Source organism: Glandiceps talaboti, chromosome 6 (assembly GCF_964340395.1).
Source record: "Glandiceps talaboti chromosome 6, keGlaTala1.1, whole genome shotgun sequence".
Classification (NCBI taxonomy): domain Eukaryota; kingdom Metazoa; phylum Hemichordata; class Enteropneusta; family Spengelidae; genus Glandiceps; species Glandiceps talaboti.
In genome coordinates, this window is record NC_135554.1 from 10,833,529 (window position 1) to 10,851,531 (window position 18,003).

An 18,003-nucleotide genomic window follows, 5' to 3' on the forward strand; every position below is an offset into this window, starting at 1 on the left:
ACGAGTTTTAATTTATTTTCAATCCGAAGATTATTCTCTTGTGATATATATCTCTCTCTCTCATATAAAACATACATAAAATCGCATCTTGCTACTGAGACCAGCTTTTGTCACCTGCAAATTGCTAAAAAAAAATGTGGTGTTTTTGTGTATCCAGTATTGCTAAACAACTACTACATGTTATGATGTATGCTTGCCAATATCTATAGTCTAGCCAATATCTATAGTCTTGCCAATATATCTATAGTCTAGCCAATACATGTAACTATAGTCTTGCCAATATCTATAGTCTAGCCAATACATGTATCTATAGTCTTGCCAATATCTATAGTCTAGCCAATACATGTATCTATAGTCTTGCCAATATCTATAGTCTAGCCAATACATGTATCTATAGTCTTGCCAATATCTATAGTCTAGCCAATACATGTATCTATAGTCTTGCCAATATCTATAGTCTAGCCAATACATGTATCTATAGTCTTCCCAATGTCTATAGTCTAGCCAATACATGTATCTATAGTCTTGCCAATATCTATAGTCTAGCCAATACATGTATCTATAGTCTTCCCAATATCTATAGTCTAGCCAATACATGTATCTATAGTCTTGCCAATATCTATAGTCTAACCAATACATGTATCTATAGTCTTGCCAATATCTATAGTCTAGCCAATACATGTATCTATAGTCTTGTCAATATCTATAGTCTTGCCAATATCTATAGTCTTGTCAATGTCAATAGTGAACCTACACTCAGTCTGCTACTACTATTAGGTTTTTGTGTAAATTAAACTCAGAACGGTTCATTCATTTATGTCACTTTCTTGTATAAGACAGAACCGAATTTTACATTCCTGTATAAGTTGGAACTTGGCGTTCATTCCTTAACTTTTTCCTACATGGTATGATTCAGAACTTTACGTTCATTTACATGTACGTTACTTACTTTCCCGTATCAGTCAGTACCATTCGTTCATTTACATTACTTTCCTGAATAAGTTGGAACCATTTGTTCAGTTAAATTGTTTTCCTGTGTAAAGTAGAACCGTTTGTTCATTTACGTTTACTTTCCTGTATCACGTTTTTTGTGTGTATATTTCGCTGTAATGTAATCAGACAGTTATTCGGAAGTATGTGACTTAATAACGTGTACAAATCATGCTGTGTCATTAGCATCTACAACTATACACTCATGCTTACTATATGCATACACACTGCGCACTCACTCACACCATAGACCCTCCACGGAGGGTGTATGCTCACACACACACACACACACACACGCACATGCACATGTTTGTAAATCAATACCTACATGTATGATTAGCCAGTATGAGTTATTCTAATTTCTAATCAGAGACCACATTTGCTACAAACAGGGTAAAATATACGTGGCATACATAACTAAATATGTAATTATTTAATATATATATCCACCTTTGATTTACAAGATCAATGTCTTACTATGACTTCACTTGATTGCATCCAACCTCTGTGATACTGTTGTCATGGTTACAGGTTTGCTAGGTGCTCCTCCATCACTGCCATTCCTTCCCATGGGTCACCAAGGAGGTAACCCAGCAGCTGCTTCCATGGTAACCGCACTGGTTGCATCCCACATGCAGAACCAGTTCCAACAACAACAACAACCAAAGGAGAAGGTAGGTCATCAGCAATGTGCCTTCTGGTAAAAAAGCCAACATTGTTTTTGTTGTGGGTCAAAATTGTGACTATCTAGATCAGTGAGTGTGGTCACAAGGTTTCATGTTGAGATATAGACACCGTAAAGGTAACACACAAACATCACTTACACTGTGTGGGCTCTGTATTTAGTTAATGATGTAAACAGTAACTACTGCACAAAGTATAATCTGTTGAAGTTCAAACAAAATCCATGGTCAGCAGCCAATGAAAGTTGTTGTAGAATCTGTTAAAGTAATATGCATGGCATGCTGTTACTGTTTATATCATTAACTAAATAAGTGCCCACACAGTGTAAGTGATGTTTGTGTGTTATCTTTATGGTGTCTATCTCAACATGAAACCTTGTGATCAGGCTCACTGATCTTGATAGTACATTTAATAGCTTTGACTCACTTTAGGAAAAAGCACTGTATAGTTTGGTGAGTCACAGGCTTCTGTTGTTGCACAGTAGTCTAGATCCTATCCGTGGCTCTGAATCTCAAGGTCTCTCTTCACCCAGTCTAGCTCAATGAGAAATCATGAACCAAAAGTTGTTAATGAAATGAGTGAACCCTCGCAACTGTTAGAATAACATAAACAGTGTATAATAAGTAAGATTCCTGATCTGACAAATGTACCATATTTGGACATTATGTAACTGCAACCAATAAACACTAAGTTGTAATTGGGCAGAATTCTGTGACTGACATTATGCTAATGACTATGGATGGCTTCTTTTGAATTTGAAATTTCATCTCAGCACCTCATAGAGCTAGACATGAGTAAGAGATTCAAAGCCACAGATAGCCTCTAGACTAGTGGGACATCAAAAATAGAAAATGACCCAGAGGTTACCCTGGTCAACACGTACAAGTGTATACTTGAAATTCGTTGAATGGAAGAAAGAAGCTTCCATATAATGAATGGCAAAGCTTGGTGAGATTTTAAGAACTTTGAATTTCTGTGAAATTTGTTCCTGGGGACCCATTCTACCTTAAGATGATTTATGTTGTTACCATAGCAATCGAGTTTATAATAGATCTTAGCCATTATCTGTATATCTGCATTTACTATTTAATAGCAACAAGGTCAGGACACATCAAGTAGGTCAGAGGTCACAAGGTCAACAGATGATAGATGGTTTACACCACCACAACCACCACCACCACCAGACAGGTCAGAGTTGCATGTAGATCAGAAAGTGAACATGAGAATATCATCCACAGAAAGTTTTAGCCAGAGTAAAGACTGCCCTACATCTTATTTAGCTAGTAGATGGTTTCCATGCCAACGCAAGAGTCAAAATCAGAAACAACAGATAGGGTATCCTAGAAAGAGACAGTTCTCACCACACAAAGCATTACCAGTTGAAATGCCGGTGAAAAGGTTTTACAGTAGCGAAACCATAGAAGCCAGGGATTTTCCCCCAAGTAATCCATCTCAGATGAGGTCCTGCCTTCCAACCAAGTCAGTCAGCAGTCCGTCTTTTACGCCAGATTTCACTCAGCAGTTTCCAATCAGTCACTCGCAGGGTGTTATAGGTATTGACAGGAAACCCAGCCAGTTGAAAGACACGGTTAGACAGGAGACTTTATACAGTACAGAGACAGCACAGAATTCAGTTAGAAAGGAGACAATGAAAGCTCCAGCAGCTGTGAAATCCAAGACTAGCCAGCTCAGGAGACGGAGACCATTGTTACCATCTCCCAATATGGGAATGCATATGTCAAGACAGGGAGACTTATCACCGTGTCAGAACTCAGCTAGGCAACAGGTAGAAGCACGTAACCATAGTGATTTAGTAGTTGTTTACTTAAGATAGCTTGTTATTGCTATAAGGGTTAGATTAGGTTATAACTGTATTTTATTTGATATTTTGCAGTGTCTTCTTTCTGAAAACCCAAATTTCATTTATAAGTTCTATTTTCTGTTGTCCATCAACTTACCAGTGCCAGTCTGTGTTATGGGGAGTTAGGACGGAAGGATAGGGTTTACTGTCTCTTGTGTGTGATGGGTCACTTCTCATACCCTGAAATGGAATAGTACCACCTAGTCATCCTATAAATACCAGTATTTCTTGATGGAATAGTACCACCTAGTCATCCTATAAATACCAGTATTTCTTGATGGAATAGTACCACCTAGTCATCCTATAAATACCAGTATTTCATGATGGCATAGTACCACCTAGTCATCCTATAAATACCAGTATTTCTTGATGGCATAGTACAACCTAGTCATCCTATAAATACCAGTATTTCTTGATGGAATAGTACCACCTAGTCATCCTATAAATACCAGTATTTCTTGATGGCATAGTACAACCTAGTCATCCTATAAATACCAGTATTTCTTGATGGAATAGTACCACCTAGTCATCCTATAAATACCGGTATTTCATGATTGAAATCATGACTTCTGCTCTACTGCTTTCTACACAAACATTACTATTGGCACGCTTTGGAATAAGTTATTCTAGTTTGTCCTTCTAGCAGGAGGTAAAATACTGTAATTACAGCTACTGATAATTGAAGTGGAAACAAATTCCATTTTGTTGGATATGATTTCTTATATTATTGGTGGAGAAACAGTCAGAGTCTCCCATTACAAGCCCTCATTTACATCTTGATATAATGATTATGTTTTAAAACAGTATGTTGTATATTTTTTGTGTTTGTAGACATCCTCCAAGCAGTCTCTACACCTTCCACACACACAGTCAGTCAACGGCAACCCAAACAACGCTATGGCTGTATTAATGGCAATACAACAGCAACAGATGCAGCAGCAGCAACAACAACAACAACAACAGCAGCAGCAACTGCAGCAACACATACAGCAAGTCCAAAGTGCAGCACCACAACCCAAGCTTCCCTTATTGGGTGTAGCACCAAACAATGGTGGAGCAAATCCAGTAAACATAGCAGAGAAATTACTGCTAGGTAATGGACTTGGGGCAACTCAAATGAACAATCCCACATTGAACAACAACAACATTCCATCCTTGCCAGGGGCAGGTACAAATTTGACACACCTGCAAGCTATAGCACAGGCACAGCAGAACCTGATTTCACAGCTGCAACAGAAACAGAACCCGAATTCAACTAAACCGTCGCTCCTTGGCGATCCAACTGCAGCATTAGTACAAACACAGGCAGCATACATTGCAGCACTGACTGGTAACATGCAGTCACAGACAAACAGTGCAGCTACATCACCCACCGGCTCAGACAGTAGTCTCTCTGTCAGCAAACCTAAAAGTGGATTGTTAGGACATATGCCAGCCTCACTGACATCAAACTTACAGGTCAGTCCAAAGATATTGGTACAATGTAACAAATCAATTAATCAGTCAGTCAGTCAATCAATCAATCAATCAATCAATCAATACTTATATGTAGTATAAAGTAAGTGTTCATTATAGTGTACCCTTCATAGATATTGCACAAGAGTGTTGGTCAAAAGATGTATGAAAGAAAGCTGGGGGAGGGGGGGGGGGGTAACATCAGTGTTAAATATTGACTTTTGATTTATCTCGATTTGAAAATGAGTTTTTGTTGTTACATGTTTACATGTAATTGAGAGCTGACAATAAAATTATTTGTACCATGCATGTGCAAGCTAAGTTGTACATGTTAAAACAAAAAATATTATATTTATACCCTATTCATTATACCTCTTGGCAACACATGGTTTAGTCACAGTGCTCAAAGAGTAAGTCAAATTCCTCCCTGTGACACAGGGATTTGTCACTACTCGCGTTCGACTTGTATTAACTAGGCCCCTTATGTCACTCATGGTTTTGCGTGACTCGTATTTACCTCTTCTGAATGAAAAGAGAAATTCTAACACTGTTTGTTGATATCTGTATGTCATTTTTTTTTTTTAGGGTCTTACTGGTCAAAGTACAACCCAACAACCACAGCAGTCACAGTCACAACTAAGACAGCATTCACCTCCACCACCTATAGGAACACCTGTATCTAAAGCCCAACACCAACAGACAGTAGCTGCTGATCAGGTAATAGCATATTTGAACAACTACATTGTAAAATGACTTCTGGTTGTGTTGGGATTTGAACTAGCATCTCCCATCATGTCTAACATTTCCTTTATGTTTTTTTCTTCACTTTAATGAAGCTATTTACGGCCAAAAAGACCACAAATTCTTATTAGGAAATTTTTTTTATGTTTGTGGAAAGAGACGGTGTCAGTAGCATCACCGCATGATTAGAACTAACTCGGCGATGGAACCGCATAATTAAATGGACATTGTGAATATTAAAAAGTGATCTGCCTAGTAGATAGGAATAGGCACTCACAATGAGTTAGATTTTATGATGGACAGACATAGGTGTATCTGTGGTGTTTGGTTTAACGTCATGATGAACATAGAATAGATGTAGATCTGTAGATTTGGGTTTAAGGTCACTGCATGAAATCATAGTCTAATTGTAGGTGTGAATGTACACAACCCATATTAAGCGAAATGTTAGTCATGGTAGGAGCCGATAGTTGAAGTCCCCACATGACTTGATACTCTTGTCTTTTATGAAACTTTTTATTAAGTTTAGGATGATACAGTTTATGACAATACCTCATATGGTTTTGTTTCTGTTTGTAGTAGTAGTAAAGAGCAGAAATCAAAATGACATGTAACAAGCTAAATTTCATGTAGTACCGATATTTTTTTGAAGAACTGAAAAAAATACATAAATTTGTAATTGAAATGGTCAACAGAGCAAATGATATACATAATCAATAACAAAGTTGTGTGGAAAATAGTGTGTGCAACATTATCATAGTTGAACCAACAGTCTATTACTCTCTCTCTCTCAGCTTGAAAATGTCACTCGGTAAGAGTCTGTGTGCCTCTGTATGAGTCTGTAGTAATTTGCATCATGAGTATAACAGTAAGTGTTTCACAAACGTGATAATAAATCAAGGTTACCAGACGCAACATTTTCAATAACAGAATAGAAACAGTTGATGTTTATCCCAGACTACAAACACAATGTCAGAGTTGTTATTCAAAACAATTGTCTCCACTAAAGATGAGTTTTACATTGTAACATCCTGTTTGTACAGAATATAACTACATGTATCATATTATACATGTTACACACATTTCCACAAATGAGGGGGGGGGGGGGGGGAGACATGTTCAACTATTATTTATACTGTTGTGTAGGCTATACTTTCCACACAACTTTTTGTATACCTGATGGATGTAACTTGTAAGTGTTTAGTAGCAAATTATAAAAAATTTTGATAAAATTTCACGCATATTTAACTTTTAAGTATGATATATGTAGCGACCTGTGAAGCAATCCTCACAAAATTTCAGTCTGTTATTTGATTGTATCCAAGTGGACTGTAAAGAAAGGGGGTTTCCAGCACAGAGTACGTATCAGTGTATACCTCTACAGAAACCGTACATTGTACATTATGTATGTCAGAAAATTAGTCAAGAGTAAGTTTTGAAATGTCCATATTGTATTTTAGTATCAAAGCCAGCTACAACAATGGTATGAACAATATCAACAACAACAACAACAAACACTACCGGAACAAACAAGTCAAGTTAGTTTTTTAATTATTTCCTCAAACACTTGGTGGTCTGTATAATTGTAGCTACCGGTATATTGCTATTGGATACTTAGTCTAGAAAATATACATGTTTGTTTGTTTTCTAGTCTCTCTCTCTCTCCACTGTATAGTCAAATGGATTTCTGTAGCACATGGTAGCATTCCATTCTTGTCACCAACAGCAGTTTGATGCTATTGGAACGTTGATACAAACATGATGTTGTCATTGCATTCTCATGTGACTTACTGTAAGACTGGAAGTTGAGTTTGTAGTAAACTGAATGAAGAAACCAGTTACAACCAGTCCCTTCCTCAGCAGGAGATTTAGCTAGATTTTCAGTAGAATTTGTCCATTTGACTATACATGGAGAGAGATCATAGAAAATGAGCTCACGTGTATAGTTACTAGACTATTGGATACTTAACTGTGTATGTACTGAGGTGATACAGGGGTTTCTAAATCATGAAATTCTCAGAACACAAAAAAACACAACCACAGTAACTCTATTCGTTCATTATTTCTGAACATGGTATGACAAAAAGAAACCACATCGACACATTTTCTTTGCCTTCAACACCCTCTATAATTTGTATTGATTATATTTTAGGTGATGATTACTACCAACTCAGAAAGACAGCATGATGGTTTTTTTATGTCTCACACACAACATTATGTGTTGTGAACAATTACACACACAACATATACAGACATTGATAGCATACATGCACTTGAAATGTTACATTTTATCTCACTGTGAACACAAATAAAGTTCCATGTTTGAATCTTCCTTTTTCATCTGATACAGCAATGTTGATATGTTTTCACAGTGAGATAAAATGTATCATTTTATATTTCAGCAATTTTATCAATTTTACATTCAACAATGTGCATGTTTTAAAATTTTCAACAGTTAAGGCCTACAAAAATTGTTTGGTTCCGGTTACTCAACCCCACCTAATTTTTCACTGCCAACCTTAAACTTTTTTTTTTTTACATATTCAAGAAAAAAATAATAAAATTGTGTGAAGTCTCGCAAGAAATAGTGGATGCGAAAACTGATATCAACTAAAAAAAAGACAATATAAAACTGTTCTTCCAATCTGTAATGGCTGTACATCTGATGGGAAGAAATAAATAACACAGAGACCATATGGAAAACATAATTACCTAAACTAGACACTCTGACTCACATATGTAAAAAAAAAAAATATGTAAAAAAAAAAAAAATTAAAAAAAAAAAATCTACCTATCTATTCTAACACTGGAACCGCACAATTTTTTTTTGTTAGGCCTAAATATTGTATAACTGTAAGAACCAGAAGCTGTTTTTCTTTTAAAATGATTGATATATGTGTTAGGTTCAACTTCATGCCTTATACATCAATACCGCCCACTTTGTTATGCTTATAAAATAAGTATAGTCGTGAATCTAACAGAATAGAAATAATGCAACAGTGTCAAAATTAACAGCTAGTGTGTCAAGTATCACACTTTTATAGTGTTAAATTACTCTCAGAAGGTGTTAGATTTCACAACTTTCTCTGTTCCAGTGGTTTGAAATATCATATGTCTACACCCACATCAAATCTGTTTCCTTAATATGTTGTATAACAATATTAGAAGGTAAAAAAAAATATCAGTTATATAAATGCCAATTTTCAATATTTTGATGGTTGATATGTAGTATGATATATATCAGTGGGTAAAAATACTGTAAAAAACGTGGATATTTTCACTAAAGACTTATTTTCGCTTATCTTGCCAAAAAAACAGACACACACAAATAAGTAGTGACTAAACCTGTCTTCTTGTACATGAACACAATGTACCAGTCTGGTAATTAGTCAAAAGTAGACTTGAGAACTAGCTGAAAACTAAAATCACAAAAATTTTCAAGTAGCGAAAATATCTAGGTTTACAGTATGCTCATCAAAATTAATTTGTGTCTCATAATTTTGTTAGTTTTATTTGTAATATGGCAAAGATGATGGTGTATCTAGTTCATTAACACGTACTGCAAATTTACGTATCATGAAATTTTTTAACTTTCCTTCAGACAGCATTTGCCTTCAGCCATAAATGCTGCTTTCTGTCTTATATGAAAAAAAATAATTTAAAATTTAAAAATTTAAAAAAAAATTAAATTTAAAAAAAAAAAAATTTAAAATTATATACACCTTTAAATATGAGTGGTAGTGATTTACATGAATGGTTCTTACAGTTGAATGAATCAAAACATGGTTTATATTTTGTCTAATTTTTTCCCGCTTTTTTCTTTGTCAGATTGATCCGTATCAGCAGGCATATAGAGACCAGTTGAATCAATACCTAGTACAACAGACACAGAATGGCTATGGTAATGCAGCTGCTGCAGCGCAAACAATTGATGCTACACAACCAGTAAACTCACAGCTTGCTGCATCACAGGCTGCACAACAGGCCTATGACTACATCAATAAATTCATGCAGGTTGGTGTCTTTAAATTTATTGTTATTGAGCATTACTAATTTACAACGGGTAACACTGAAGTAAAGCACTTTCTCTATATGCTATACTCGTTTATAGCATTCATGTGAAGTGTAAACATATACTGTTTCAATTCATTTATTTACAAGGCTAGCATGTGTCCTTTCTAATATGGTCAATTAGCAACTGAAACAGTACATGTATGCTTTTACACTTGTGATACATACAGAAAATGCTTTACTTTGTTGTTTATGGGTTGTACTTCTTTCGGCTGATTGATTGTTGCAAGCTCCAAGTGGTTACTTTATACGCCGCTTACCACTCAACTCTGGGTTCAAACGTGTCTAGTGCCAGCTGGGTTTGATCAAAAATTAACTAGGTCTGTATGAAAGAAGGTTGATGCTTAGTTTGATACTACTAACAACAACACAGGTTTTTCCGTGCTACTCCATTTACCTACTCCTTTAACACAAGGCCACCATGGGGTCCATGTTTATAGGTGTTAGTTACCTGTATGGACTTCATGACTGATGTCAAATCTCAAGGAAAAAAGAAAGAAAAAGAATACTAGATAAAACATTGAATTGTAAAACATCAAAATGAAAAGAAAAGGATATTTTGAGAATTTTAATTTTTTGCAACAAATATGTATGGATTCTTGTATATTTTTCATGATCGTATTCCTTGAATACCTGTTTTATGTAGAGTATATATTCTCAATAATAAAAAAAAAAGTGGAGAATATAGTTAGAAATAAGCAATATGTATATGACTCGGTGTTTGAGAAAAAACTAAACTTTTTGGGATTATTTTACAGAAACAGACTCATGTGGCACCCGGGATACCAAGTAGTGGTATGTTTACTACTGATCCTTATCAAGGCAGTACTGTTGCTGCCGCTGCTGCTACTGCAATGCCGTCAAGCTTCACTGCTGGTAATTACTTCCAAGATCCATGGGTTGCTGCTGGCTATGGTGCTGATAATTTATTAGGTGGCTATAGTGTACCATATACACCACCGGTAAGGAACAGATAATGTCAAACACTTTTATAAGGTTCATTCTAATTGGTTAGAAAAGCAAAGGAAATAATTATCATATCCGTTGACTGTATTGTTATTGAGTGATAAAGTATATGCATGTTTTCAAATCAGTGGTAACCTTGTAATAGCTTCATATTGCCGTGTTAAAAGAACCTACAAGATCGTGTACCAGTGATTATGTGCACCGCTGTACAGACACACTAGTGGTATTTGCGTTGCAGTGCAAAACCATTTTAGTACACCTGTAGTTAAATGATATGCAAAAGAGCATAGTCATTCCTATATACAAGATTAGCATATGATTGCATGCACAGTATGATTTTTATGTGTGTTTGCTGTTTTAGGTAAATATACTTAGATACAATGATAATAGAAACCCAAATGACTAGTGGCTATCAGTGTGGGTAATGAGGGTATTTGCCCTTGTTTTGTGTTTACAGAGTTTGCTATAAGTGAAAAGAACACCATGAGCACTTATTCAAATACCCTGATTTACACAACACTTGCACTCACACATCATGGTGTTCTGTCTTATTAAGAATTGAGGGAAATGTTATACAGTATAAAAAACCTACAATGCACACTAAAGACAGTGCTCTTGCTAAACATGAGAATCTTAAAATGTGACTTAAAAATTCTGATATAAACACAAATTCTCCTAAAATTGGAAATTTTCAGTGAAACTTGATCATCTCGAATGAACCCCCCACCACCCACTGATATTCGGTATTGTATCATTTCAGTAACAATGTAATAAAAATGAATTTGTAATGGCATAGAAGAGTTATATATTGAATGTATGCATTGTTATATTTTATAGGTTGCAACCACACCTGTAAGTGGCCAGAAACGTAGTGCAGTGCATCTCTTGCCTTCACCAGAACCAAGTCCTGAAAACGGTTACGTAGGACAACATTCGCAGGGAATCGGTGGTCACTATGCCGACTCATACAAAAGACGAAAGTTGGTGTGAGGACCTACAGATTGGCCCGATGGCGCAGTTATTTTGCGATGAAAATATGTTGTGTAAAAACTTGCAAATTGCATTTACTTTGCTTTTAGTTCACAATGGTGTTGTTAGTTTCTTGTCCAAGTAAAACTGTGAAGTTAAAAACTATGATTTTTAGTTTGTTGAAGTAAGCCAATCATGTGATTTTTATCGCTAACCATTGATTTTGAAATATGCTCTGGATTTTTTGAGTTTTTATTCTTTTGTTTTTTAGTTAGATGCATTTTTATTTTGAAGATGGAAGTTGGGACGGCAGTCAAAGTAAATTTCCACATAATCTGGGCATTTTGATACACTTGTATAGGTATATATCTGCCAGCTTGAAATTCTCAAGTTGAAAATTTATGCTGCATTTAAGGGTTACTGAACAATGTCCAAAAAGACATTTTTATCTAAATACAGAGTTGTATTGTAGTGTACGGCAGATCACATGATCTATGACACAGCTGGAGTCTTGTCACATGACACGACAGCACTGCCATGTGCATGGAAATATCAAACTTGTTTTTCTCAGCATAGTGCTAACATTGAATGTAGCACAGCATTGCAGTGTATGGTAGCCAGTCTGGTAACCATATATCATGTAATCACTTCCGTATGATATATATAGAATGATATGCATATTGTTTCAAATCTATAACAGTTTATCTATGTGATAAATTCTCATATATGACAGCATTGCAGTGTGATAAATAGGTTATGACACAGCATATTTAGTGCAATGACAAAATCACTTGACGTATCATTGTAATGTGATAACCAGTCATATGACAGCATTGCAATGTAATAACCAAACGTATGACAGCATTTTAATGTGATAACCAATCATATGACAGCATTGCAGTGTGATAACCAATCACATGACATATAGCATTACAATGTGATAACCAATCATATGACAGCATTGTAGTGTGATAACCAATGATATGATGTAAGACATCTGTGTAATGACCAGATCACATGACATAGCATTACAATGTGGTAACCAATCATATGCTGTAGCACACAAGTACAATGACCAATCACAGAACAGGGCAATGATTTTTGTTATTATGAAATGAACGAATAAATGGTTTCAGATTTACTATATAACAGCATCAAAATAGAAGGTACACAATTTCAAATGAAAAATCTATCACAACGTACATTTCCTGTTTTGAGTTGTGCATTCCTTTATTTCTTTACCACAAAGTATTGTCAATTATACGGAGAAGGATCAAGTCGTTATTGACGAGAGATAATTTTTTTTTTTATGATAAATGTTTATAATTGTATTCTGTACTTTTCCCTTGAGGGTTTATCTTCTAATTGTCTTAGTAACTTTTTAGCAATCCCATCCATAAGAGATGGCTTGCTGTACTGAAACATGTGAATAGATTTTTGTGAAAACTTATAACCAATTCTGAACAAACTGCCATGACATTGGTGTGAATAGTTCTTATCTTTAGGAGAGAGTTTACTTGTAGTGTACAAAGCTGTCGCAACTTCTCTGTTACTGTTTTGTCAATTTTTTCTTCTTCACTTTTTTCCTATCATGAAAGCCCACTAAACTAAGTGGCCTAATGTGAAGCTCCCTAGTTTGATTGAAGTAGGACTTCTCACTGTGATTGTTTTTTCATCTATTTTCAATTTTGTCTTCATTTTGTTCTTATCATGAAAGACCACTAAACCAAGTGGTCAAATGTGAAGCTCCCTAGTTTGATTGAATAGAACCCTCACTGACTATTTTCTCATGTATTTTCAATTTGTCTTCGTTTAGTTGTAACAATGAAAGACCACTGAACTAAGTGGTCAAATGTGAAGCTCCCTAGTTTGATTAAAATAGGACCCTCACTGACTATTTTCTCATGTATTTTCAATTTGTCTTTGTTTAGTTCTAACAATGAAAGAACACTGAACTAAGTGGTCTAATGTGAAGCTCCCTAGTTGGATTAAAATAGAACTTCTGACCGTGACTATCACCTTGAAGCAGCAAGCACTGCCTTCACCTTGTTTGTCATTGTATATAATTATTAACCAACACAAGAATGGATAATTTTTATTCTCTCTTTGATTGTTTTTAGAGATAGATTAGCTGAAATAATATTTTCATCATGATGATATTTTTGTAGACAATGTTGTGGAAGCTCACAGATGTTGACAAGTTGTTGTGTACATAATGTTGTTTTAAACAATGTCAGAAGAAATTCACTGACAGAAGTTGTCGTTGTATTGATTGTATTGAAATCTTGTTCACTTTTAGAAATAGTTGGAGAGATATTAGTGATTGTAATTCTTGTAGTTAAGATTTGTACAATCCATTTGTGCACATTTTTTGACTGTATATCAAATATACTTATTTGTTGATACAAATCATGACTTTTGACACCTAGCCAATCAGAAGGGACTTTCTGTGTATTCATTATGCTAATTATTTTCATGCAAATTATCACATGAGTATAGCCAATCACAAAAGGTATTTCTTTATAACATGTGCATGCAAATTATTTGGAGATATAACCAATCACATGAGGTGTTTCTGATTCTTGAATTTAGTTGCATGAAGGTTAGCAAGAGAGAGAGATAGAGAACTTGGAATGTGTAGAGATCACATGTTGATATATGTACACCTCATTCCACTAACAAAGTATTCTCAATAGGTTTAACTTTTTCACTGCCACAATCAACAGTATTTGAGATGCCAGTATTTTATAGAAGTTGTGTATTTGTTAACAAACCATTTAAATATTGTACTCCTTCTACCTCTACCAACCCTTTGTCATTCCATTGTCCAATCACGACCACTCGTTTATTGTCCAAACAGTCTTGTCCATTGTCCAATCACAACCACTGTTCCATTGTCCAATCACCACCACAGTTCCATTATCCAATCACAACCACTGTTCCATTGTCCAATCACCACCACAGTTCCATTGTCCAATCACTACCTCTTGTTTATTGTCCACAGTCTAGTCCATCGTCCAATCACCACCACTGTTCCATTGTCCAATCACCATCACTCTTCCATTGTCCAATCACAACCACTATTCCATTGTCCAATCACCACCACTATATATTCCACTGTCCAATGACAGTCACTATTCCTCTATTTGTTCCAATCACTATGCCATTCCATTTTGAAAGTAGTAGTTAGTAGTTAACTTACAATATGATTTATTATGACTGCCATTTTCATTCCTCATTCCATGATTTGCCCCAGTGAAAGATAAACTAGGACCAGTTTGTATTTATACTAGTAGTATGTGGACATACATTCTAAAGTTATATATGTTTAAATAACTAGACAAATTCAGGTTTAGAGGACTACCAATACGTGTCCAAAAACAGGATGAATTCAGAACACATTTCCCTGTACAAGTACATTAAATTGGTCTGACATCTACTTTAGGTACACATTAGGAGGGTTCACAGTACCCAATCATGTAAATGCCCCCCCCCCCCCCCCCCCATATGATACATTCACTATTTCATCCATCTATTGACCACTTCACCTCACTAAGTGTTATCTCTCCATCACTTGTTACATTTCAATTCCACTGTCTTCTTTAAACTTGTACATGTGCACATATTTTTAACAAGAAAACACTAGTTATTTGACTTGAAAATAGAGTGGTCTATTTCATTGTAAATGTATTTGATAATGTACATGTAAAATGCACTACTGCTGTATTTGTATCATAACATGATGTAAACCTCTCACCGAGTACATATAGTGTAAGAAATTGTGCCACAGTGTATCAATTGGTGCTGTAAACTGTGTCACATCGTATCACATTTCTTGTGTTCAGCTTTTCCAACCTCCAGCCACTATATTCCTATATCACCATATGTGGTTTTCAAAACAACCAAGCTAGGTCACGCAACCTCCGTACATTGTTACATTAACCCCCATTGACCTGAGTGTTAACCTTTAACCCTATAACCTTTCAGCCTGTGATTTTTGCATGAGCATGATACATTTATGTATGTGGTGAGATTAAGAGCAGGTTAAATGTAACTGTAGATGGTGAATATGGTGTAAATCATAGTGTGTGTATGATATGAAATGGGACACTATGCCACAATCCATGGCAAAAGTCTAGGCGGTTTTTGTTTGTTACTGTACTTCTAGTGTGACCATGACCTTCCCAGTGCAAGATACACTCTCAAGCTGTAGTTTCACATTGCTTAAATATCTGGCCTTGGTGACATCCAGGTGCCACTTTTAGGTTAAAAACATCAAGTAGACATGTTAGTACCACCTGCAGTTTATGTCTGAAAGTTTTGCAAAATATTGACGAGAAGTCCATAATGTAATAATGTGCATCAATATATACTTGTAACATTTTATATAACATGTGTTTGACACTGATACAGATGTCTTAGTTTGAAAATTGGATGCTATTTAGTATCATATTGGAATTTGTTTCAAGGGCTGAAGATAAGCTACTGGTACTAATAGGTTGTCAATGAGGTACAAGGTTGTGACCTGGTATAGGAAGTGATAAAGGCCCCATTTACATTTAAAAATGTACTGGTATGGCTAGTATTTCGTAATCCTGGGTTTATTGAATGTGTGACATTGGTGATAAAAAAAAAATATTTTTTTGAGTTCTCCAGGCAGAGTAATGCACTGTAGGTTCAAAGGTCAGATTTGTTGATTGAAATATTTTCAGCTACGTTGATTTCAAGATGCAAGTTCTGCATGCCATGGACAGTAAGAGATGTAGTTACATTAAAGGGGAACAATCTGTAACAGAGATCCAATTTTTGGCAAGTCTGTGTACAAAATTACACATACATTAGTCATAATGTACACTAAAACATACTTAGAGAGTAAATCAGCATCAACACAGAATGATAGTGGTGGCAAAGTACTGAAAATTTGGGTTGATAACCAAGAATGATGTTTTTTTAAAAATATTTTGGTCATCCCAAATATTATGTCAACATTTAGTATGAATTCCATGTGGGAGTCCTATCTGTTGCTAGACATGAGTGTATGCTTGTGTAATTGGAATGATACAATGTTTCAATATAAAATAAAAGTAACCACCGAAAATGATAGTTTCAGACTGTGTCCCTTTAACAGGGCTATTTAAGGAATTATTCAATTGGGAGTGAAACAGGTTGTACAAGGTTACACAGATAAACCCACACTGTTCCAAAGTAGTAACGATAGTCCTACAGGTGTCAAGTAAGGTGGCGTCTTCCACTGTATTATTGTGGCATTTTATTATTCATATTTTTAAGGTGTATATTTTTTACTAAATATGATATTTTGTGGATTTTTTTTTTGTCTTTGTTGGATTTTATTGCAGAGAACAATGTTATTGTTATCTATTTTAATAAACGTAGTCTGTACACAAAATATTCCTGACTGAAAAAAAAAAAATTAATACTGCCGATATTTTTGCCACTTGAGATGTGGCATTTTAATTGTGTAATCCAGATGGTGCCTTCCAGTTGAAAAATAAAACATGTTAGTTTTCCACAAAAATGTTGTGTGTCTGGTGTATGTTTGTCCAGTGTTTTTGTGAAAGATTGGGGAACGCTGTGCTGGTAACAGAAAGGGGAAAAGAATAAAACTTTGTCATTTTGAACTCAGGTAGATTTTACCTGCCTACTGCCCTTAACAAAGAAACTGGTAGGGAACCCTGGTGAAATAACAGTGGAACTCATGTAGATTTTACCTGCCTACTGCCCTTAACAAAGACACTGCACTGTACAATATCTTACCCACAACTCTCTCTGATTGGTATGCTTGGAGGTTCCTTATTTTATAACTTTTTCAATAATCCATACTTTTCAACATTTTAAACATAGTAATTAAATTTAATTAATATGTAGCAAAAGAACGCTTAGGAATCAAAAATAAAGTTCTAAAATTTTGTATAAAAATGAACTAACAACTAAATTAAGCATGTGCTGTGAATAAAACACTTTTCACTGTCAAAGTGTCAATAACTTGGGTAGTCAGTGTGTATGATGAGTTTTAGTATGTAAATTTCTTTTGTCATACCTATTCAAATAAATCTATATCTTTGGCAAAGTCATAACAGGTGCATATATTTTCCTTAGCTTCGTCGCAAATATTCTTCATGTCTTTCAAGAAAATCTGCTGACAAATTCCTAAAATTGCTACTCCTTCTACAACAAATCACTGATACCAGAACCGATGAAAATGGGTATTCAGAAACTCATCAGTGGCAATTCTACGCTTGCCAAAT

The 18,003-nt window shown here is 35.2% G+C and overlaps 1 protein-coding gene across 1 annotated transcript in view; it reads left to right on the forward strand.

Moving 5' to 3' along the window:
- The window catches only part of LOC144436827 (ribonucleoprotein PTB-binding 1-like), a 36,515-nt gene extending 24,757 nt beyond the window's left edge, over window positions 1-11,758 (forward strand). The window contains exons 7-11 of the mRNA XM_078125686.1: window positions 1,522-1,680; window positions 4,410-4,993; window positions 9,560-9,745; window positions 10,561-10,764; window positions 11,606-11,758. Coding sequence (XP_077981812.1) covers window positions 1,522-1,680; window positions 4,410-4,993; window positions 9,560-9,745; window positions 10,561-10,764; window positions 11,606-11,758 — 1,286 coding nt within the window. The remainder of the gene's footprint in view (window positions 1-1,521; window positions 1,681-4,409; window positions 4,994-9,559; window positions 9,746-10,560; window positions 10,765-11,605) is intronic.
- The last annotated feature ends 6,245 nt before the right edge of the window (window positions 11,759-18,003 follow it).